At 38.0% G+C, this 22347-nt stretch overlaps 1 protein-coding gene and 1 non-coding gene across 2 annotated transcripts in view; one reads left to right on the plus strand and one right to left on the minus strand.

Annotated features, from left to right (window-relative positions):
- The window catches only part of CUNH10orf76 (chromosome unknown C10orf76 homolog), a 150639-nt gene that overhangs the window by 90855 nt on the left and 37437 nt on the right, over positions 1-22347 (minus strand). Inside the window, exons 16-20 of the mRNA XM_023522538.1 lie at positions 17987-18045; positions 16359-16424; positions 15427-15496; positions 14259-14319; positions 6689-6777 (exon numbers count right to left, since the gene is read on the minus strand). Coding sequence (XP_023378306.1) covers positions 6689-6777; positions 14259-14319; positions 15427-15496; positions 16359-16424; positions 17987-18045 — 345 coding nt within the window. The remainder of the gene's footprint in view (positions 1-6688; positions 6778-14258; positions 14320-15426; positions 15497-16358; positions 16425-17986; positions 18046-22347) is intronic.
- On the plus strand, positions 22198-22316 carry LOC111731069. The gene has a single exon (XR_002776949.1). It is a non-coding gene; the product is annotated as a 5S ribosomal RNA (ribosomal RNA).

Raw genomic sequence — 22347 nt, forward strand, 5'->3', positions numbered from 1 at the left:
CCTTAATTTTCACTTTTCCCCTTTAGGGACCTAGACATTAAAGACTACGACATTCAAAAACAACTACAAATTAGAAAGTGACTATGGATGCCCAAGAAAAGGCTCAGAAGAGACCTAAGAAGACATACAGTTTATACCTCAGGCTGATCCTGGGCAAAGAGACAACCTATAACAATCAATCAATCAATCGATAAACAAAAATAATAACAAAACCAGCAAACTCTGAGGAAGGGGAAGAATCTGATTTCTTGAACCCTGAGTACGTTAAGTAAAATAAGCCTCACAAAAAGACAAATACTATATGATTCCACTTACATGGGACACTTAGAAAGTAGACTGGTGGTTGCCCAAGACGGGGGCAAGGAAGGGAATGGGGAGTTATTGTTTAATAAGTACAGAGTTTGTTTTACAAGATGAAGAGTTATGGGGAAAGGTGGTGATGGCTGCCTAACAATGTGAATGTATTTAATACCACTAAACTGTATACTTAAAATGGCTAAAATGGTAAATTTTATGTGTATTTTACCAAAAAAATGTCAGTATGTCAACAGGCTGCACTGCCTAAAGGCTCCACAAGCCTCTAGATGAACTGGAGAAAAGAACAAATCCTTTCTTTAAATGGCAGTTAGGTTCTCTCTTATCATTTTCTTATTGTTGGAGTGTTATCTGCTAAAAGGGAAAATAAGGTTCTCAACTATCTCCAATTCCCCATTTACTTGGAACACAGCAATCCTCACAGTTACCACCCACCCTCTTCTTCATCATGAAAATGAGCTTTTATGTGAAAGTTCCCATATGGAAGTTAGACTCTAGGAAATGCAGGATCTCATATACCTCATTCCTATGCAGCTGCCTCTAAGCATGCTCAGAAACCACTGATTTCTTCTAGGGCCCTACGCCATTTGCTTATTTTTTCTAATATTACTCAATTGAGAGACAGCCAAAATCACCCTTCAAGAAATCTAATCATCCATGAGACCACGTATCTGATATAGATCCAAGAACTTTACTTCTTGCCAAAGTGAGTAAAAACCAGCAACAGACCTGTCCTGCTCACTCGAGATCTAGGGAATAATACCTATGAAACCAAATGATATGTTTCTTTAGAACTACTATAGGCATAGCAACAAAAGCACAGCTACTCCTTCCTTTGCCTCTTTTTGTTGACAATATGCTAGTGAGCCTCTGGATAGGAAGTGACTTCATGTACAGAGAAAAGAACACAGATTGCTCACTCTGAGTGGTTTTTAGGTGGGAATCTTTTACTCCACTAACAGGCTACACCTGTTAGAAAGTCTTATCTTTTGCTGCTGCCAAGTTTCTGAGGGAGTGAAAGATTCAAAATAATGTAAATTTTGGAGTTAGCCAAATGTGGTGATTTGAAGAAAAAAGGAGTTTCTGGCATTCTTTTTCACTCCTGGGACTTTCTACATGGCTGTACAGAATCTTTCATCACAGAATTAGGAAAACAGAGAAACATCTTCTATGCTCATATATTAGAACATTCTAACTTTGAGAGTAATTGATTATCCACAGAAGAAAGACGCCTCTACCTTTCTGCACACAGAAGCTACAGCAGCCTTAATTAGGCACGTCAAGCCTAAAATGTCTTATAACATATTCCCCTAAATCAGAGAGAATTTGGGGAAAAGAAGAAGAACAATTTAAAAAACAAAATAGTAATAGCGGCTGCCAAAATTCCTCTTCCCATCTACTCTAGCTGTTTACTGCTACGTTCTTTCCCACATGGATGTCCTCTTCAGAACTAAAAGCAGCAATATCGTAGAATTATATAAGATGTCACCATTGGAGGAAGCTGGGTGAAGGGTACAAAAATTCTCTGCACTATTTTTGCAACTTCCTGTGAGTCTATAATTATATCAACATAAAAAAAATTAAAAAAGAAACTAAACTAAAAAAAGCAGACAATTAAAAGTTCAAAGGACAGCTTCTCAAAGTCAGGAGGGGCTGCCAAACCGTCAAAGCTGTAACCTATACAAGAAGTGCCAGATCAATCTACGGCTTTCCGGTCACTCCTCTTGAAAATGTTCAGTCCTGCATGACAACACCTACAGTGTAATAAGCGTCCAACGAAAGGCTCACAATTCCCAATCTCACTGTGTCCCTAAACCATGAAGTCATAGGATTCTGCCAGTGATGACAAAGCCAGCTGGATCCAGAAAGCTGTGACATTCTCTGGGTTTTCCATTTTTCCCAGTAGGCATCTGAAAGGTCAGACCATGAACAATTTCTTTTTCACAAAGCTGTGAATGCTTTGGATGCTATTTAGCACAATGAAGCTGAACAGATTGTTTTGGGGGCTTTGGAGGCCTTTCTTCCTGCAGGGAGGCAAATGTTGCCTAGTGATCTGAGTCTGAGCATAGGAGTCAGGAACTCTTAAGTTCTAATCATGACTCTGTTTAGTGTCTGGTTCCATGATCCTTAGCAAGTCATTTACTGTTCTATAGCTCCACTTCCTTCCTCAACAAATGGTGATAAAGATAATGAATTATCACCCAGAGATGCGGCAGAGTAAAAGAGTAAGGAAGACTGTGATCCATAGATGAATGCTGAATATAAAATGCCGGTATAAATCTGCCTTTAAATCCATCCATGTTTTCAGACTGTGGAAAGCTATACTGTTTAAATGCAGGCTGCCTCCCCAATGCCCTTTCTCCTGCAGTGGAAGTAAAATAAGCTGACTCCATGAAGCTGTGTTCAAGATTTCCCTCTCCAACGACTGCATGGTTCTCTCTAAACATTGTGCTCATTCTTTGGTTAATGGCTTAGAAATGATCAGTTTCCATTTTTACTTGGTTAAAAGCATTCCATGTATCTGTGGGTAAGGAAGAAAGAGACAAAAGGAAGAGAAATTACCCACCATTCTCTTTCACATCAATAACTCAAATTAAAAAGTGATGGAGTCAACAGAAACATGACAACAAACATCCTACTGGGTTCTATTATTATTGCTGTTGTTACTTTAAGGCCCAAACACAACACTGTGTTTCTTTGAGAGAATGTTAATTTATCATTAATAGAAGTTCTACATATCCATTCATCCATTTATTTATTCTTTCAAATGTCTTCTGAGTCCCTGTCATAAGCCAAATGGTGTGCTAGAGATAAAACAATCATTAAAACACAGGCCCTGCCCTCCAGGAACTTTTTAAAGAGAAAGACAGGTATGTAAGCAAATCTTTATACAGACATATGCCAACAAAGCAAAACAATGTGATATGCTAAAATAGAAGCTCCAAGTGCTATAGGAAGACACAGGAAATAAAACACAGTGACCAAATGGTCTTCAGCCTGAAGAAGTTCAGAAAGGAGACTGCTAAGCTAAAATTCCCAGAAGAATGCAGTATGATCAGTAAATACAGAAAAAATATTTAATCAGATACTATGATGTTCTGTGAAAACAATTAATTAGGAGTCCATGGAACCTAAAATTAAGACAGAGATTATTAACAGGATCATGGATAGGCTTTCAGAGGATCCGTGAATTCTTTGAAATTTACATAAAATTACCTCTGAAACTGTAATATGTATGTACAAATAGATGTTTTTCTGGACATAAAAATCTTTCTTTCATTATATTCTCATCACTTCTCGGCCTTTTGGCTAAGATCAAGTGCATTATATTCTCAGAGGTAAAAAGAACTATTTTACTAGAATCTTAGCCTAAAACTCTGTTTTCTATCTCTATCAGAAGAGAGTTTTAACACCTAATCTTTTACTCAAAATAAAAGTCTAGAGGTCAAAAGAGCTTTTGAACTTTCCATAACTTAGTGAAAAATAGTGATTGCTGAAAAGAGGGCAAAGATAGATACAAGATTTCTTCCTTTCCATATTTTAGTTAAAGTTAGCCTAAATATATTTCCCCGCTTACTCAGATACCATGGTGACAGGTATCATAAACAGACAGTGGTGCCAGGGAGTAGGTCAGGGCTTGTATCAATAAAACCAATATATCAGATAGGGTTAAACCCCCAACTGACACAGGTGGCTTTTCCTTCTCCATTAGACCAAGCCTGGGAATTCTGTAAAGGAATCTGGAGGTGAACCTCTGGCTACCTCTCCAATAACAAAAAGCTACTGTAGTCAACAGCACAGGAATAAAAATCACCAAAGTGCAGTGATACTAAACATCCACATTCCAAATGACAAAAGGCATTTGGACCCTAGCTGACTGCTTCCTTGACACCCAAGGACTTTTATGTGTCTGATCTAACAACATATGCCTTACCAGTAATATTTGTAAGTAAAATTCCATGAAAGTTTGCAGCACATGTACAGGCAAGCATCTATACACATAAACATATTTGCCATGATGAGTTTCACACACCTCCCTCAAATCCATAAGTCTAGAAGGCAAAGAAAGAGGGAAAACATGGGCACACCGACATATGAGGGGTAGTACCAGCCAAGGAGTAGGTGGATCTACCACAGCTACATTTATATTCACTGATTGCAACATTATACATTATTATGGGCTCTGATGCATCAGATGTAGTGTAGTATTTTGCAGCTTTCCTTAACACCTGCTGCTCTACATCTCACTGTACACTCCATATATGAACACATAGAGCCCGGGTTCCAGGATGGCTTATCCAGTCTACATAGGAAAAGGAGCTAACCTCACTTGGCAGAGAGCTCTAGCACAAATCCCTATGTCTCAAGAGCAAGCAGTCATCCAGGCCTCACAAATGACACTCATATACACCTCCTCTCAACCTATCAATGGCCTTAAAATGCTAATGATCAGTCCTGAGATAGAACGTAATTACAGAGCTGACATTATAGAAAGCACTCAAAGACATAAAGTCAACTGACCAACAAAGAATGGTCTCCTGCCTCACAATTTCCTAGCCAGAATGAGGAAATATTAAGAGCCAGAAAAGGTAAATATAAAAGACATTTTTTAATTTCTTTAAAAAATAATTGCCTCTTTAAGCAAAATTATGGCAATGCATTATTGTGGGATTTATACCTTATGTAAAAGTAAAATGTATGAGAACAATAGCACAAAGAACAGGATACAGGTAGAGGGAGGAGAGTAATGGGAAGCCCTAGGACCCAGGGAGACAGAACCAAGTGAACAGTAGAAGACAATGTGAAAAAGGCAATGGAACCGGACAATGAGTAAGAAGACAACAGATGATGAGGATGGGAGAAAAGCCGGAGAAATCCCAGGGGCCAGAGACGGAAATGGCCAGGATAGGAAGAAAAGAAAATAGAATAAAAGAGAAAATGAAACCAGAAGAGAATCAAAAGCAGGCAGAAACAACTACTATCACCAATTCTTCAGTATCACGTTAACTTCATCCCAATTAGAAACATAAACCATCTGTACTTGTTTTAAGTTCTACAACTGTATTAACATCCACAGATTTGCGTCATTTTTGTTTTCTCTTTAATCCTAAGTTTTTAGAGCCTAATAATCATATAACTATCCATAGGCAACCAAAGCAGTCCTTTATATTAAAAAGAATTATTCCTACCTAAGAAATTCTAACTTTGGTCATTTCAATTTCCTTTGATTTCTCTTTAGCTTTTCTGACATTCCCTCAATCTCAAATTCTCATACCATCTTTACTCTTTTCTCCTAAAATACCAAAATGCCACTATTGCCACTTAGTGCTATTCTCCTACTCCCTCTTCACCACCATAGGCAGTGACTGCAAAGAATTTGCTAATCCATTAATTAAAGATCTCTACTTCCCATTATAGAAGGCTAAATTTAGAAAGCCAAATTAGGTTGGCAGGAAACCACGTGTCACAACAAGTGAGATGAATTCTATGGAAGGGGGAGGGGTTACTGGCCCATTTCTAATAAAGTCTCTGACATTAACACACCTCCTCTGCTGAGAATACAAAGAAGCTCTCCCATGGGTGGGGCAACCATACATCCCTATAATCATCTAGCGAAGACTTTATTGTACCATCGGGTCACAAAAGCCCCAGGACCTATCAGCAAGCAAATGCCTCAGGGAACATGTCTCCTCTGCTTTCCTGAAACCTCCAATTTAATTGCACAAAAGAAAGGGGTGGCAAGCCGGCTTTAATTGTACCCTTAGAGAAGAGCCACTTCCCGCATGCAGGGGTGGCAGTGACTTTCCCGGGCTACCAAATGGATACAAAGAAAAAAGTAAACACTATAATTTGCTGTTTTTGTCTCTGGCACAGGGGGAGTGGTACAATTGACACTGTCTGTAAACAGTAATAATGCCAGATCTAACACAAAGAGCAGGATTCCCCCCATCTCTCCGCCCCCTCCCCACCTCCTCTCCCTATGACATTCCTCCTGAGATTACTCATCTTGAAGAAACACACAGAAACTTCCCTATAGTCCATATGCTGCTACCAAATGGAACCAAGGGAGAATCCAAGTTTGTACTGACTCCTCACTCTTACTCAAAGGAAGAATCAATGAAACTCAAGAAATATTCAATTGTTTCCAACAGCTGATAAAAAAAAAATACAGAGAGCAGAAGAAACGAGAAGTATAGAATAGCTATGTGAATACCCAGGTCTGGACTAGAACAAGACTGAAACGACAAAAAGTATAATGAAAATAGAAGCATCCTAAACAGACTGTTTCTTTTCTTAAAATTCATCTTGTGCCCAGGCCTCAAGACTCATAAAAGATACAGGAAAAGAGAATGAATTCAAAAGAGGAAGTTACCTGACCAGAGTTCCCGCCAGGTGTAATGCAGGCGTACTCTACACTTCTTCTGGTAGCAAAGTAGTTTATGTACTACTTGAATGCAGCGTCTGTAAAAGAGAAAGAGAAAAACTTGGATTAGCCTAAGAATATGGGGCAACTCACCACAGATACTCTTTTTTTAAATTAAATTTATCGGGGTGACATTGGTTAATAATATTATGTAAGTTTCAAGTGTACAAATCTACAATACATCATCAGTATATTGCACTGTGTGCTCACCACCCAAAGTCTAGTCTCCTCCTATTTGACCCTCTTTACCCTTTTCATCCCTCCGTCAACCCCTTCCCCTCTGATAACCACCACACTAATGTCTGTGTCTATGAGTTTGTTTGGTTTATTGCTTTTTGTTTTATAACCTTCAATGGCTTACTGGATACAAATACCATTTTTTTAGCGAAGCACCTTTGCTAAGGCCACTAAAGATGCTGGGTATGAATTATGCACATGCAAAAGAAAGGAACTTCTATCTGCAGCATTCTGGTGGATAAACCTCCCCCCAACACACACACATGCACACATACACTGCCTGTGTTAATTCCCCTTATCAATAGGAAAAGGAGGCTATAACCACATATATGTCAATAATCAATTAGGCACTAATACCATTCCCTTGAGTATCCTTCCTCGGAGGAAGAATGCACCAGTGGACCAGAATTAGACTACGTCATTTAAAGTTGCAAACACAGGATGCAAAATCACAACATTAAAGACCTTAAGTCTTTAGTTCTATTTAAATTTGTTTTTAATGTATATTAAATTTTAAATAAAATTTACATTTAATTTATCAACTTAAATTTCATTTACATTAAATTAAAGTAAAAAATCAGTTCTTCAGTTGCACTAACCACATATCAAATACTCAATAACCACAAATGGCTAGTGACTACAATGCTGGTCAGCACAGATAAATAGAATTATTCTATCATCACAAAAATTTCTATTGGACAGTACTGTTCTAGATCACTAGATTATTCAACAGTGGTCACATCCCAACAACATGTTTGAGAGTATTTCCAAATAAACAGTTAGTAGGTTGAGATGAAAGACATTTTTAAATACTATAAATCTAACAAAAAAATGTTTTTACATCTCTGACTGGGGGAGGGCTTTGAAAGCTTAAAAAGCCATGGACGAAAAGTACAAAGAAAAATACTGATGATATTTATGTCCTAAAAATGCAAATCTCGTTTGAGAAAAAAAATTTTAAGCATTAAAATTAAAAGCCAAACAATATGAGAAATTACATTTGCAGTAAATGACACGAAAGGGTTACTACTATGCTTAATATATATGTTTACACAAATTGATAAAGAAGAAAACAATAACACCCCTAATAACAAAGATGGACAAAGGAAATGGTCAACATTTCCTTTGACCAAATTCCCCCAGCCCCCTCAGAAAAGGTGAAATAAGGAAAGTTAACATTTTTCTACAATGCTCAGCTTCACTTAAAAAAAAGATTATTTTTGCATATAAAATTAATATAGATTTCAATACTGACAAAAGTAGAGCAAAACAGCCACTCATACATTATTAGAGAAAGTATAATTGGTAAAGAGCCCTTTTAGGAGGCAATTTGGCTATCTCTATAAGGCTTATATCCTTTGACCCACTAACACCACTCTAGAGAATTTAGCTTTAAGCCAGAATGAAAAAAAAAAGCTTTATACAAAAATATGTTCATTATAATCTTATTCAAAATACAAGAAAATTGGAAAGAACTGTGGAAAGAATGTCCAATGCTGAGAGAGTAGCAAGTAAATCATTACGCATATGTTATGTACTAAATTATGTTCTTCCAAAATTCATGATGAAGCCCTAACCTCAATGGGACTATATTTGGAAATAAGGCCTTTAAGAAGGTAATTAAAGTTAAATGAGGCCGATAGATGGGGCCCTCATCTGACAGGGCTGGTTTTCTTAAAAGAAGAGAAAGAGCAGCAGGAGCACTCCCACAGATAGGAACGGCTATATGAGGACACGCAAGAAGGCGGCCATCTATAAGTCAAGGAGAGAGGCCTCTGGAGAAACCAAGGGTGCTAGTACCTTGATCTTGGACTTCCAGCCTCCAGAACTGTGAGAAAATAAATATCTGTTGTTTAAGCCACCCAATATGTGGTTTTTATTATGGCAGCCCACGCAGACTAATACACATCCAAATAAGGAACCCCATGAAGCTCTTAAAAAGTACAGTCGTGAACAATTTTTACAACACAAAAAGATATTTATGTTAAAGTGATAAAACAACATGCAAAATTGTATACTATTAATATATGATAACGGTCACAACTATTTTCAAATGAATAGGAAAAAAGTTAATTTTGATGATAACAGTGGTTGCCTTTTTTCAGTGGTAGAATGATAGGTGAATTCTGTTCTTTCTTTTTTTCTGTTTTCTCCAAATTTTCTACAACTACATATTACTTTTACAGTAAGAAATCCACCAGTTAAAGCAAATTCATTTTTAAAAATTTCAACGTCCTCTAAAAAGGGCACGAAGGAACTTTTTAGGGACTAGAAATGCTTTCTATCCTGACTGGGATAGTTGTTACAAGGATGTATGCATTTCTCAAAACTCTTCAAAGTGCTCATCCCACTGCAATTCTGCTTATAAGTCCTTGGTAATGGGGGTCTAGAAAAATGAGCATATCATGAGAATAATATGGAGATAACTAGTAAGCTAACCAATGAACCAATAATCTAATTTCTCAAGGTTTTACACGGTAATTTCTTAAAACAAGTTAATGTTCCTTCTACTTTTGTCAAAAAGGGGAAGAGTCCAAGCAAAAACAAAAACCTTGGCTTTGGTGAGGATGTAGAAAAATTGGAACACTCATATATTGCTGGTGGAAATGTAAAATAGTACAACCACTTTGGGAAACAGTTTAGAAGTTCTTCAAAATGTTAAACATAGAGTTACTATACGACCTACCAATTCCACTAGGTATATACACAAGAAAAATGAAACACGCATCCATACAAAAACTTTTACGTAAATGTTCATAGCAGCATTATTCATAATAGCCAAAGGTATAAACAACCCAAATGTCTATCAACTGATGAATGAATAAATAAAATGATGCCATACATTCATATTATTATTAATTAGCCATAAAAAGGAAGGAAGTACTAATACATGCTACGATATAGATGAAACCTGAAAACATTATGCCAAGTAAAAGTCAGTCACTAATGCTCACATATTATATAATTTCACTTATAGATAACATCCAGAATCGGCAAATTTATACAGAAAGTAGATTGGGAAGGGGTGGAGGGTGGAAACAGAGGCCCAAAGCTACCTTACAAGCCTACTCTACTTGTCCCCTTATCGAGATCTCTCTCTGTTCTTCCTGTTCCCTGTTCCTCTAAATGGCCTTGTATGTGTCTTTCAGACAGGATTTTATGAGGACTATGTAATGGATCTCTGTTAAAAGACTCCAGTATCTTCAAGAGTGAAATATTTTACAAACCATACAGAAATATAAATTAAGATATAAATCAATACATCAAATTTTAAAATAATTCCTTTTTATTCTCTAAATAAACTAAACTGTTATCAAAATTACTTACCAAGAGATATAAATTGCAGTATAAATCATCCTAACAGTTTCCAAATCATTTGTTGTTTTTTTAGAAATTGTGGTGTGATCTCCTGATGGCAGTTGTCACTAGTTACAGGATGCCTTGTTCAAACTAGGATTTAACTTAGGAATATACAAACTCTCCTATCAATTTCCCCATTAAATTGATAGTCATTAGGTCCTTGGTGCTGAAAGCTATGTTGTATCCAGCAAGGGTGGCTGGATAATGCTGGTGCATGACCACCCATGCATTGTATGTTCCTGGATGCCAGCATTTCTCACATGGCCTGAATGTAGACACCCTACACCTTGGCTCTTTGACAATGCCATCCCAACACTGAGCCACCACGCAGGAGCAGTGACATACTTACTACCAGTGACCCCACCCCTGCTGCCACCACCCTCTGCTTTGGTTAAAGGCTATCGATATCACTCCTGCACTGTTCCTAGGCTCTGTTCCTGCCTCTGCAGCCACCTAAAAAGTGATAGCATTAGCCTTGTGGTCTCAACTTACACTACCATGCAGAATGAAAGTTTTAACTGCTATAATCTTAAAATTATATACTAGCTAAATGACTTAAAATTTACTGTTTCTTGGAGCATTTCTTTTATGCATATAGTGGCTTCCTATTTCAACACAAGACACTTCTAACTTTATTCTGAAATTTTCTTGCTGAAGTCTGCTGAAGTCTCTACTTTCTTCTGGTGCCTACCCACAGATTCCGGACTCTCTGACTTAGAAAAAGTTCAAGTCTTCTCTGCAAGAGTAACTTAAAAAAGAGTTTACTCTCCTCAGAGATTATTTCCCCTCACTCTCAAATCCTATAGCAACAGTGGGAGTGGCAGCAAGAATCATGGAGTACAGCCAGTAATGGAAATTAATTGGTTGGGTTTTCCCACCTCTTTCTCTCTCTCCCTTCCTTCCTTCCTTCCTTCCTCTCTCCCCACCCCTCTCATAAACACCTTCCCCCATTACTACTTTACCTACAGCATTCATATACAGATGTAAAATTATTTCAATTCTGACCCAGATTCTGGCTTTGAGTATTAAGTCTTTCCAAACTCCGTATTTCTTCATATTTCACCAAGAAGATTATACACTTATCTTAAATGGTAGAAATTCATTTTGCTTTCAACTTCTCATTCTGCTATATGCTGCTGAAAAGCAGTACATAATGAGAAGTAGAGCAACAACCTGGCCTGATGCCCAGCTGGGAGCAGATAAGTTCACCTAAAAAGGACTTGATGCTCCAAATGCCAAAACTGGAAAGAGGATTGGAAGGGGGAAAGGAAGATCTGGAAATATGCCCATGGATAGAAATGAAGAAAGTGAATTCAGCTTGAGGGTGAGACCTTCTGCCCAGCCTCTGTCAGCTTGATGCCTCATTATCTTCTCTATCTTCCCTAACCTCAGGACATTCAATTAGAGAGCAGGTGGAAAAAGCAACTGAGAAAATAAGGCAATTCCAAAATTTAGAAACTAGGGGGAGGAGGGAATTCAAGTATTTAGTGTAGACCAGGTTCACTGGCTGGGATGTGAGAGTTTTTGGGTGGACAGATACATACCTATAACTCTATATACTGAACACACAATCTTATCATGTCATTCCTACCTGCAACTATTTCCCTTTATCCACTTAATCTCAAGCAACCTTTTTACTACTCTCCTATTCTTCCTCCATGTACCTCATACTCTAATCTTCCTGAATTACTTTGTATTCTCCAAACATACCACACTTTCAAGCCTCCAAGCCTTTGAACATGTTGGTGCTCTGCTTGGTGTGTCTCTCCTCATTCCCCCACACAGAAAATGCCTACTATTTCTTCATAACTCAGCTCAAGTGCAACCTTCTCTAATATCTTCTCTGATGCCCCAGTCAGCATTAGCTATCCTGTACAAATCTTTCCTCTGTCACTTATCACAGCAGTGCTTAAGAGTACAGCCTCTGGGGTTCAAGAGACTTGAGTTTGAATCTTGATGACGCAAAGTAATAGGTGTGCGACTGTGGTAGCCAGCCTGCAAAATGGCCCCGAGTGGCCCCCACTTCCTGACATTCACATCCTTGTGTAGTCCCTTTCCACACTGTATCAGGGTTTGTCTGTGAGCTCAACAAAAATGGCATGTCATTTGAGATTACATTATAAAAGACACCATGGTTTCCATCCAAGGTTCTCACTTTCCTTCTCTTTCTCTCTTGGGTAACTTACTTTGGGGAAAGCCCACTGCCATGTTAAGCAACCCTATGGAGAGGCCCACATGGCAAGGAAATAAGGTTTGCCAACAAACGTGGAAACACATTCTCCACCCCTAGTAGAGCTCGGATGCCTGCAGCCCCGGCTAACACTTTGATTACAGTGCTGTGAGAAACCCAATGCCAAAACTACCTAGCTACGTAGCTCTAGGATTCCTGAACCACAGAAACTGTGAGATAATTTGTGTTTATATCAAACTACTAGGTTTTGAGGTAGTTTGTTACACAGCAATAGATAACTAATACACCTGAGAAGGGATGGCAATAGCCTAGGATTTACAGTTAAGAAAATCTGGGTTCAAGTCCAGGCAACGGTGCTTACTAAAAGAATAAACCTGAGCAAAGCACTTAATCTCTGAAGAGCCTCAGTATCTACTTGGAAAATGAGAAAACTGATTATAATACACTATGAGGTAAACAGCATATCCTAAAACAAGAACATAAGACAATCAAGCTAAAAATAAGGTCTCTGGCAAAACAAATCTAATCCCTAAGGTACCGAGATTCAGAGATCCCATCTAAAACAAGCAGAAAACTCATCTAAGTGTCATAAAAAGCAGCTTTTCATAGTCTAAATAGAAATAAATGATTAGATTTACTTCTCAATACCAAAAAGATATGAAAAAATGTAAACTGTTACCTACTTACCTAAAAGTAAAATTTGCATCATTATTTCAGACCTAGAAAACCAAGATTATATAGCCTACAAGCAGTCTAAAAAGCTGGAGGTCTAATCTATTCTGAGCAAAATCCTTTATACTCCCTAGATCCCAGGCCTGGCATTGGAATGAGGTACACTGAGCTTGCTGTGCACCAAATTGCTCTCTTGCTCAAAAACATGGAGGTATTGATTCTGTTGTCAGATTCAATTCAGATGCTTTTTTTAAAATAAAGATATACATATTTGGTATCACACTAATGTGGCACAGGTGTTCTTGGGCATTAAGGAGAAGAATGCAGGAATAAAAAGGAGAGAAACCCTGAAGGCTTAAATTTTACTGAAATATGATGATTTTCAGCCGACCCTAGTTGTTCTGGTTGTAAAGAATTGTGAGAGATAATCAAATCTCCTCAGGAGACAGGAATCTCCCAGCCAGGCCATTATATACATAATCTGCCTAGTTAGTAGAGTTCTGACTAGGCTGCTAGGACAATGTAGGCTAAGAATGGACCAGAAGCTCTATCTCCCTGGCCTTTTCCTATTGCTGACTACTTTAATGCCAAAGCCCAGGGATGACTAAGTAGTCTGCTGGTATTCAATATCTTTGGATCAAAACAGCCACCCATGATCACTACTTAAATGCATCAAGGAGACAAATGGCTAAGTCTAAACTTGATACATGATTTACATTTGTAAAATATCTTATTCCTCATCAAGATTTCAAATCTGCACCCCCCACCTCCCCCCTGCATTCTTCTCCTTAATGCCCAAGAACACCTGTGCCCCACTCCTCATGCAATGTGTCTACAAGTGATAATGAAGATATGTACAGAATCCAAATTATGGTTTGTACTTTTTTCCTCTTCTAGAAAGATGTATAAATCCCGGCCACAAAATGCTCCCTGACACTTCTCTACACACAAATGTGTTTTTCCTGAAGTGAAATATACATAGAAATTTTGACTATGAATTTCCTATCACTCAACTCCATAAAACAGATTTGCACACATTAAATGAAACATGGTACTTACACATAGAGATCCATAGGAAACTCCTTCATCATGTGTGTTACAATAAATTCCACCATCAGGTCTGAATGGAGAAAGGAGAAAATTAAATTAATCAGAATGAAATTCATTCCTTGCCTCCGAACTGGAAAAAACCTTCTGAGTATACCTTGCACTCATGCTGCATGGCATCCACTAACAACATCTTTATTCACACACACTTAAATTTATTTAATATAAGGCACTTTTTGCAACTTTCATGACCTACCACTTGTAAAGTAATGAGAAAATTAGTTAACTTTACTAATTCCAGAAGAATACCTTGACCTGCCAATAAATTCATATACAAAGGAGATTTCACTATACAGGTATTTCATACCATGGCACTAATGCAAATGCCAGAGGGAAATCATATTCTGAGAACTGACTGATGAGGCAAACGTAGAAGAAATTATGGATCACGTCCATGTAACCAGAGACTCAGCTCTAAAACTATGTCTATCCTATCTCACTATATGCTCAGTTGGACAGATATTGACTAAAATAGTCTGTGGGGCTTCGGGTCAATGGAAGTTTATTACATAGTCTTAATTACTGTTTCTAAAATCAAGTAGATCTAAGAACTAGAGCTGAATATCTAAGTGAAATGGGATTAAGAGTTCAGATCATTCCCCCAAGGCAATGCAGCATTCTGACAAAATTACCTAAAATACAGCCCCCTACCTGTCAGTTCTGTCAGCTTCATCTCAGCTTAATTTAAGCTTAATATATTCGGAGTAAGTTTTACATGTCTGAACCTTAAACATCAAGCCTCCTAGTCAGTTCACACATCAATATGGACCAAGAAAGGACGGGGGTGGGGGGGGGGGGGGGGGATGGGGGGTGCAGATTTGAAATCTTGATCAGGAATAAGATATTTTACAAATGTAAATCATGTATCAAGTTTAGACTTAGCCATTTGTCTCCTTAGAAAGATCTTTTTCTGAGAGCAAGAGCACTCTTTAATTGAACATTCTATTCATGGGAGTTGCTTTACCAATTCAACAAAAAACATAGTTTCTTAGGCCAGGAAAGAAACACAATTAGTTACAACTTCTCTGAGGAAGAAGTACATCAGCCAGGATCTATCTCTTATCTTAATTATGAAAACCTGTCGCTGGCTCAGAAAAATGTCAATTTTGATGATACTCACCCAGTACTGCACATACTAAAGGACGGCAGGGAAGGTTCTTGTCTGCAGCCTTCTTCCTGTGTCGCATAGGCTTCACACAAAAAAGAACTGAAATTAGCAGGCACCTGAACTGACATCCAATGGCTCGTCATCATGTATTTCATGCAAAGAAAATCACTACTACAGAGATGCTACCTTTCTCTCTTTTTTTCTAGTGGTGGGGATTGGGTGGGGCAGGGAGGACTTGTAAATGCTTCTCAGTTATCAATGCAAGCCTGTGACAAAAACACAATTCAGCAAGACAACAGCCCCAAAGGGCACCAGAACATCCCATACAATAGGAAAAGTGTTATTTTTACTTTGATTTTATCTATACAAGTGACATTACTAATGACAAATGAGATATACTGGTATTTTTCTTTGATAAAATAATAAGAAAAAGAAGAGAAGGTGACTGTGTAGAAGGAGCAACAGTGGCAGTTGCAAAAACCAAAAGTAAGTTTCAAATATAAACCTCTGTGATATTTTTTAACATACCTCCAAGTTTTAGGAAATTCCCTGATCCTTCATATTCTATTTCCTCCACTACTCAGAGATCAATAAATCAAAGAACTATCTAGTCTTAATTAAGTAAAGATCATACTATATTGTGAAAACAAAAGGCTTAGGCCCAAATCCCTGTTGAAATCTGTGTTACTGATACATTCTAATATTACTGCCATGGGTATATGGTTGCGGACCTTCCATCCTCTCAAGTAAGAAACAGCTCCATGACACACAAAAAAATCCCAACAGGCATGGGTCTTGTTGAACAGCAGTCAAGCCAGAGAGCCCTTTAGCGTAACATTCCTCCCACATTTGTTCTAAGTAGGATCAATTTCATCCTCCACAATCTTGCCAATACACAAAAAATTTCCTCTAAGAAAAAAACAAGAAGCAATAGTCACACCTACCATTCTATGTAAGTTTACTCGAAAATTCATGTTGTCATCATGCAAAAATGCATTGGCATATTGATCCTAATAAAAATAAAAATACAGACAAAAAGTAAGGAATGAGAGCTATACTTAAGAAACTCGGTTTATAATCTATCATACTTCCTACAAATCCTTGACTTTAAGAACTACTTTCAAGGACTAGCTGCGGAACTAATTAATGGATGAGCCTAAAGCTTTTATGTCAAACCCTACTTAAGCCATGAGATTTTACTTAGGAGTAATTCCCAGGGTGACTCTAACTGGTCAAAAATATCTAAGCAAATTACAAACAGTAAAAACTATGGCACAGGGACATGAGGCAAATGGTGAGAGGAATCTGTTTTCCTATTATCTCTTCCTTCCCATCTGCCCAAGGAGCCTGCTCTGTTTGTGACAGCTTGAAGGTTTTCATAGGGGCTGCAGGATACATGTGCAGGCTCCACATGAGGATCTACAGTTAAGAAGAAAGGTCTGTGCTCCACCAGGAGCAGGTTTGGCACAGCAGGAGAAAACTGCTACACGGGCAGCACAGCAGTAGGCAAGACCCTGTCTATCTCTGGCTTTGCTAAAGACTGATGGGAAATCAAAAACCTCTCACCATGGATCAGTAATAAACACCTCTTGGCCCCTTCCCAACACTTTTGCTGAAGATCTGACATGCCTACAGCCTCCAATTACTAAGAACAGTTACAATTTGTGAAAAACAACTCCTTTAAAGATTTTCTTAGAAAGATTTTTAAAAAGCAATTACACCAGGCCCACTGTTAATAAGCAGCTCTTCCATAACCAGCTCCCCTTAACCTGGTGAAAAGTAGGTCATCTTTTCACAGAGAACATAAAAAGGGAAAGAATGAGAGAGATCTCTACTCCACATGAACCACCTTCACTGTTTTAAGAGAAAAAAGATCAGAATAAGGAATAATGAAGGGGGAGGTTGAAGCTACAAATTTAGCTCTAAATTGACTCAAGTTCTGCCATACCTGTATTACCACCAAGGTCCCATGTTAGTTCAGGCCTAATTAATCCAAGCAAAAGTACCTCCTTACAAAGCCGAAAAACCTCTTTTTTCCCCTCAGGCTCTTGTTCTTCACTAAATTGCAATCAGCCAACTTCACTCACTTTCCAATTCCTCTCTTTGGCTACCCCCACCCCCCATCCCCCTACCCCCCCACCCCTCCACCCCCACCCCCCGCAAGAAACTTGAGCTCCTTTTCCATTTTGTTCAATGGAAAAGACCCAACAGGAGCAGCTTCAAAGGGGCAGGATTATTTTTTTCTAAAGAGGATTAAGTCTCTTGTTTAAAACTATTAAGAGCTAGAATCTTCCAGTTCTCAATTATAACATATCACAATTCATTATTCATTCATGAAGTATATACTAATTTAGCCTCTACTTTGTGCCAGACACTGAGAATAGACTGGTGAAGGAGACAAAGTACCTGCTAACAGAGTTTGCATTCTAGCGGGAGGAGACAGACAATACAAAGGGGGCAGATTTTCTTTCTTAGCTTTAAGACCTTAAAAGTCAGGAACTGAGAGAGAAGGGCAGGAAGAGATGGCACTTTGTAAGAAATTAGCTAACACAAGAAGACTGGTGAGACCTACCTCTGCAATACATGTGAGGATGATCAGACAGAGTTTGCCACTGTGAAGCCGGTGCTCATCTGTAAAATAAAAGTGAACTCTTCTCTCTAAATCATTCAGGCTATGTTTCTAGAGAATAAAGATGTGTATCATCAAAAAGAATATTCACACTTCCTCTCCCCACAAAATTCATGAATGAAAATCAAGGTCCTTCCAGAATAATTCTTGCTTTTCTTCTAGGCAAAAGAATTCCCCCAGAAGATTTTTTTAAATATGCTGGTGGTCTGATGGACAGCTAACTACCTTCCTGAGAGCCATCTAATTATTGTAATAGTTCTACTGTCATGGCCCAAATCAGAGTCATGCCCTTTGCTTCCATATCAGCCCTTTGCTTCTGAACAGTCAGGTCCATTCCCTTTCCAACCCCTCTCCATCTACTAGCTATAAGCACCACCATCTACACTCACCTACCACAAAATCTAGAAAGGTTTGATAACTATTCATAGCAAACTGACAGTGGAATCAGAAAGAAATTAACTGAAGACCAGGATCCAGCTCATGCTTCTCCTTGCACTGTGCACATTATTTATGAACAAGAAAGCTGTGAATTCTTGATCATTTTTCTTCCTGTGAAAGTTATTCACTCTGAAATACTTACTTAGTATCTACTATGTAGCAGGCACTGCACTGGGCACTAGAGATATAGCACCGAAATAAAGGTCCCTGGCCTCCCAAAACTCACATTCGATTATTAAAAAAGAAGGTGGCAATCTCAATAGCAGGGCTCTAAGCCCACACAAGAAAGAGCTACTCCATTACCACCAATTACCAGAACCATCAAAGATTATTTACTTTCCAGGATCTTTGTATATTGGGGGCGGTGGGAAGGGGTGTGAAATAGAGGAAAGAATAGAGTCATACCAGCTTATCCAAAATAGGCAAATGGTTTATGATGTCTCAAATTAGCTTTGACAGGACCCAGTTTGAAGTCCATTCTGGAGAGATCTATTAACAGATTGCAGCGCTACAGAAGTGAGCTAATAGTTCTCACCCTGACATTAACCTGCTACTTCCTCGAAGACAGAATCTATCAACTAAAACCTGACAATTAAAAAGCATAATGGGGGTTATAGTCCAGAAATACATTTACCTCTCCTCAGAGACAGGCAGTGCAAAAAAGAGTAATGATGATAATCCCTAGCTAACATTCCCCATAGCTTACATCAGAGCCCCTGGCAACAGGAAGAGAAATGCTCCTGCCTGTGTGAATCTAGATTCATGAGACTCTCCTACCTCTGCTTCTGGCCAGAGTTTCACTGGCACTATCCTCTTTTCCCCCAAAAGCTGATAAGCAACTCTCACAGAAAAGCCTATAGCTACCCCGCTGCTTAAAAAAAAGTTTCTAATGCAAAAATAAGGTATATTTCATTTTAGACATTTTTTAATTCATAAAAGGACAATAAAAAACAAATTTGATCATACTGCCCAGATGTCATAACAGTTAAGACTTTGATGAATCAACCTAAAGTCTATGTATAAATATACATATATTTTTAAAATATGTTTGCCTAATATCTATTTTAAAGGTTGAGCAGATACTCCTTTAAGGTAACAATACTCAAGTCAGAAGAACTTCAGGAAGGAAAGGCTTTGAAATCAGAGACAAATCAAGGGAATGATAAACACAAAATTCTAGACAGTTGGGAGGAAAAGAGTGACTGGGGAGGGGACACACAGGTAGCTTCAACAGCATTAATAATGGCTTAAGTTGGGTAGTAAGTTTGCATATGTTCATTTTATTATTATACTTTATGCTACTTATTATACTTACTATAAACCTTATAACAATATCCATATATATTAAAAGTATATTTTATAGGTATCAAATGATAAGTAAAGAAAAGAAAATATCTGGGGAGTAGGGAGTGAGGAGTAGGGCCAAGAAGAAGTGGCTTCTGTTGCTCCTAAAAACGTAATGTGATCCTGTTAGCCAGGAGATGCAGAAGGTCAGGAGCTTAAGAGACAGGAAGAAAACCAGGCCAATGAAGCCACGTTGGAGCCATTGTTGAAATTAACCCTTCATCATACCTAACCCTGCCCCTTGCCATATTTAGGCTACCTATTGGCAAAAACTTAACCCAGCCTGTGTTTAGAGAGACAGCCTGAGGCAACCCATACTGCAATTAATCTGCTCTCAATTTTGTTTTCCATTTTATGGATGGCAAAGTGACCAGGACAAAAAGGTTTATATAATCATTAAAGCTAAAAATGAGTTCACTGTGTTATATCAAGCAAAGCTTAAAGATCATTTTCAGGGTCACATCTATGCAGTTTCTATCTTCTGTGATTGCTGCAATATGCTGAGAGAAAGAAAGGTTACCCCTTTCCATAAAGGAGAAATCAATGGCCTCAGGAAACATTGATACACAAGAGTCTTGTTATCTTTGCCAGCCTGATCTTACTTGCCAAGTCTCAGAGGTTCACCATCTCTGCAGCTCCCAATGGACTGCTCTGTTAGGAGTTTGCGACATGAGCTACTAGCATCTACCTCATCCCTGTATATAGCTCTCTCTCGAGCGCATTCACAAGGCATACATAACAAAAAAGTCTAAGTTTGTAAGGTAGGGATCTCCAAGAGCTAATATAATATGTCCAAGGATAAAAAGGTTCAGACTCTGCCCACCCAGGCTCCTTTCAACTCTGCCAATTCTGCATTTCCCATATTTACATTTTAATTTTCTATCTCTGTCTACCGATGTTTCTGTCTCACTACAAAAGCCCCCAAATCCTAGTCTTACCCTCGTATGCAGCCTTTCAGCTCCATTTTGAAATTCCTGAAAACCCTCATACCAGAAACCTGCTCAGCCCATGGCAAAACAGAGCCTTCTAAAGCATACTTTATGTCTACGGGAATCGTAAACCACCTCACAAAGCATTAGTCTCTCCTCATGAAAAGTAAAGTGGCAAAAGTAATAGTACTTTAGCAATTTTGCTTCTACAGTGGAAGCAAAATTTTTTGTTATCTGAGAATCTGAAGCTTGTCCACAGACCATAATTTAAGAACCCAAACTTCAACTACTTAGCAGAGAGAACAGCTGGTTCCTAAAATAGGATTTAAAGATTCTTATAAAGAAGGCGTATAAAGGAAGACTATACACCAAATTGTTAAGAATGATTAACTCTAAAGAGCTTAATTCCAAAAGAATTTCACTTTGTAAGTTAACCATTGCTAGAATGTTTTAATTTTTAACAAATACTATTCTAATTACTGTTGTAATTAGGAAAAAAAAATCCTTCTAAATGAGAAAAGTCCCCTGGATCAACCTATAGGTATCAAATAAGATGCTAATAAAAATGCTCACTAAAATGCTACGTGGAGTTAAAAAAAAAAAAACTATCAGTTATGAAAAACGTTTTGGGGACAACTGGGAAAAACTAGATATGAACTGAATATTATAAGGTATTAGAAAATTATTGTTGATGGTCTTAGCTATAATAATGAATATCTCAGAAAACAACCTTCATTTTGAGATACATGCCAAAGTGCTTAAGGTGTGAATTAGAATGATGTCCGCAACTTACTTCTAAATAATTCAGCCAAAATAACAATAACACACAAAGAAACTTAGAGACAAATCAAATATGGCAAAATGTTAATGGGTACGTGAGTGATCACTGTATGATCTTTTCAACTTCTCTGTACACTGGAATTTTTTCACTTTAAAAATTGAGAGGAAAAATGCTACCTAAAAGGTTTATTTCCAGAGAATCTTAAAACTGGGATATATTCCACTTATATAAGGTACCTAAAGTAGTCAAATTGATAAAGACAGAAAGAAGAATGTTGGTTGCCAAGGGCTAGGGAAAGGGGAAAATATGGAGCATGGAGAGTTAGTGTTTAATGAGTACAGAGTTTCGGTTTCGCAAGATGAAAAGAATTTAGGAGAGGGTAGTAATGATTGCCCAACAATGTAAATGTACTTAATGCTACTAAACTGTATATTTAAAAATGGTTAAAATGGTAAATTTTATTTTATGTCTATTTTATCACAATAAAAAAATAATAGAAATACTGTGAACACTCATTAATCCAGTACAAAAAAAAAAAACTGAGTTAAAAAAACAAACCTGAGATGTATACTCAGTAGAATTCGCCGATTTCCTCCCAATCCCTTCTCACTCCTAACCCAAGTATTCTACTACCCTACCACCAATTAAAAAAACATAGAAAAGTCTATGGCCATGCCACCCTGAACGTGTCCAATCTCATCTGATCTTGGAAGCTAAGCAGGGTCGGGCCTGGTTAGTACTTGCATGGGAGACCACCTAGGAAGACCAGGTGCTGTAGGCATTAAAAAAAAAAAAAGAACATAGAAAAATCA

This window comes from Pteropus vampyrus, unplaced genomic scaffold (assembly GCF_000151845.1).
Source record: "Pteropus vampyrus isolate Shadow unplaced genomic scaffold, Pvam_2.0 Scaffold348, whole genome shotgun sequence".
NCBI lineage: Eukaryota > Metazoa > Chordata > Mammalia > Chiroptera > Pteropodidae > Pteropus > Pteropus vampyrus.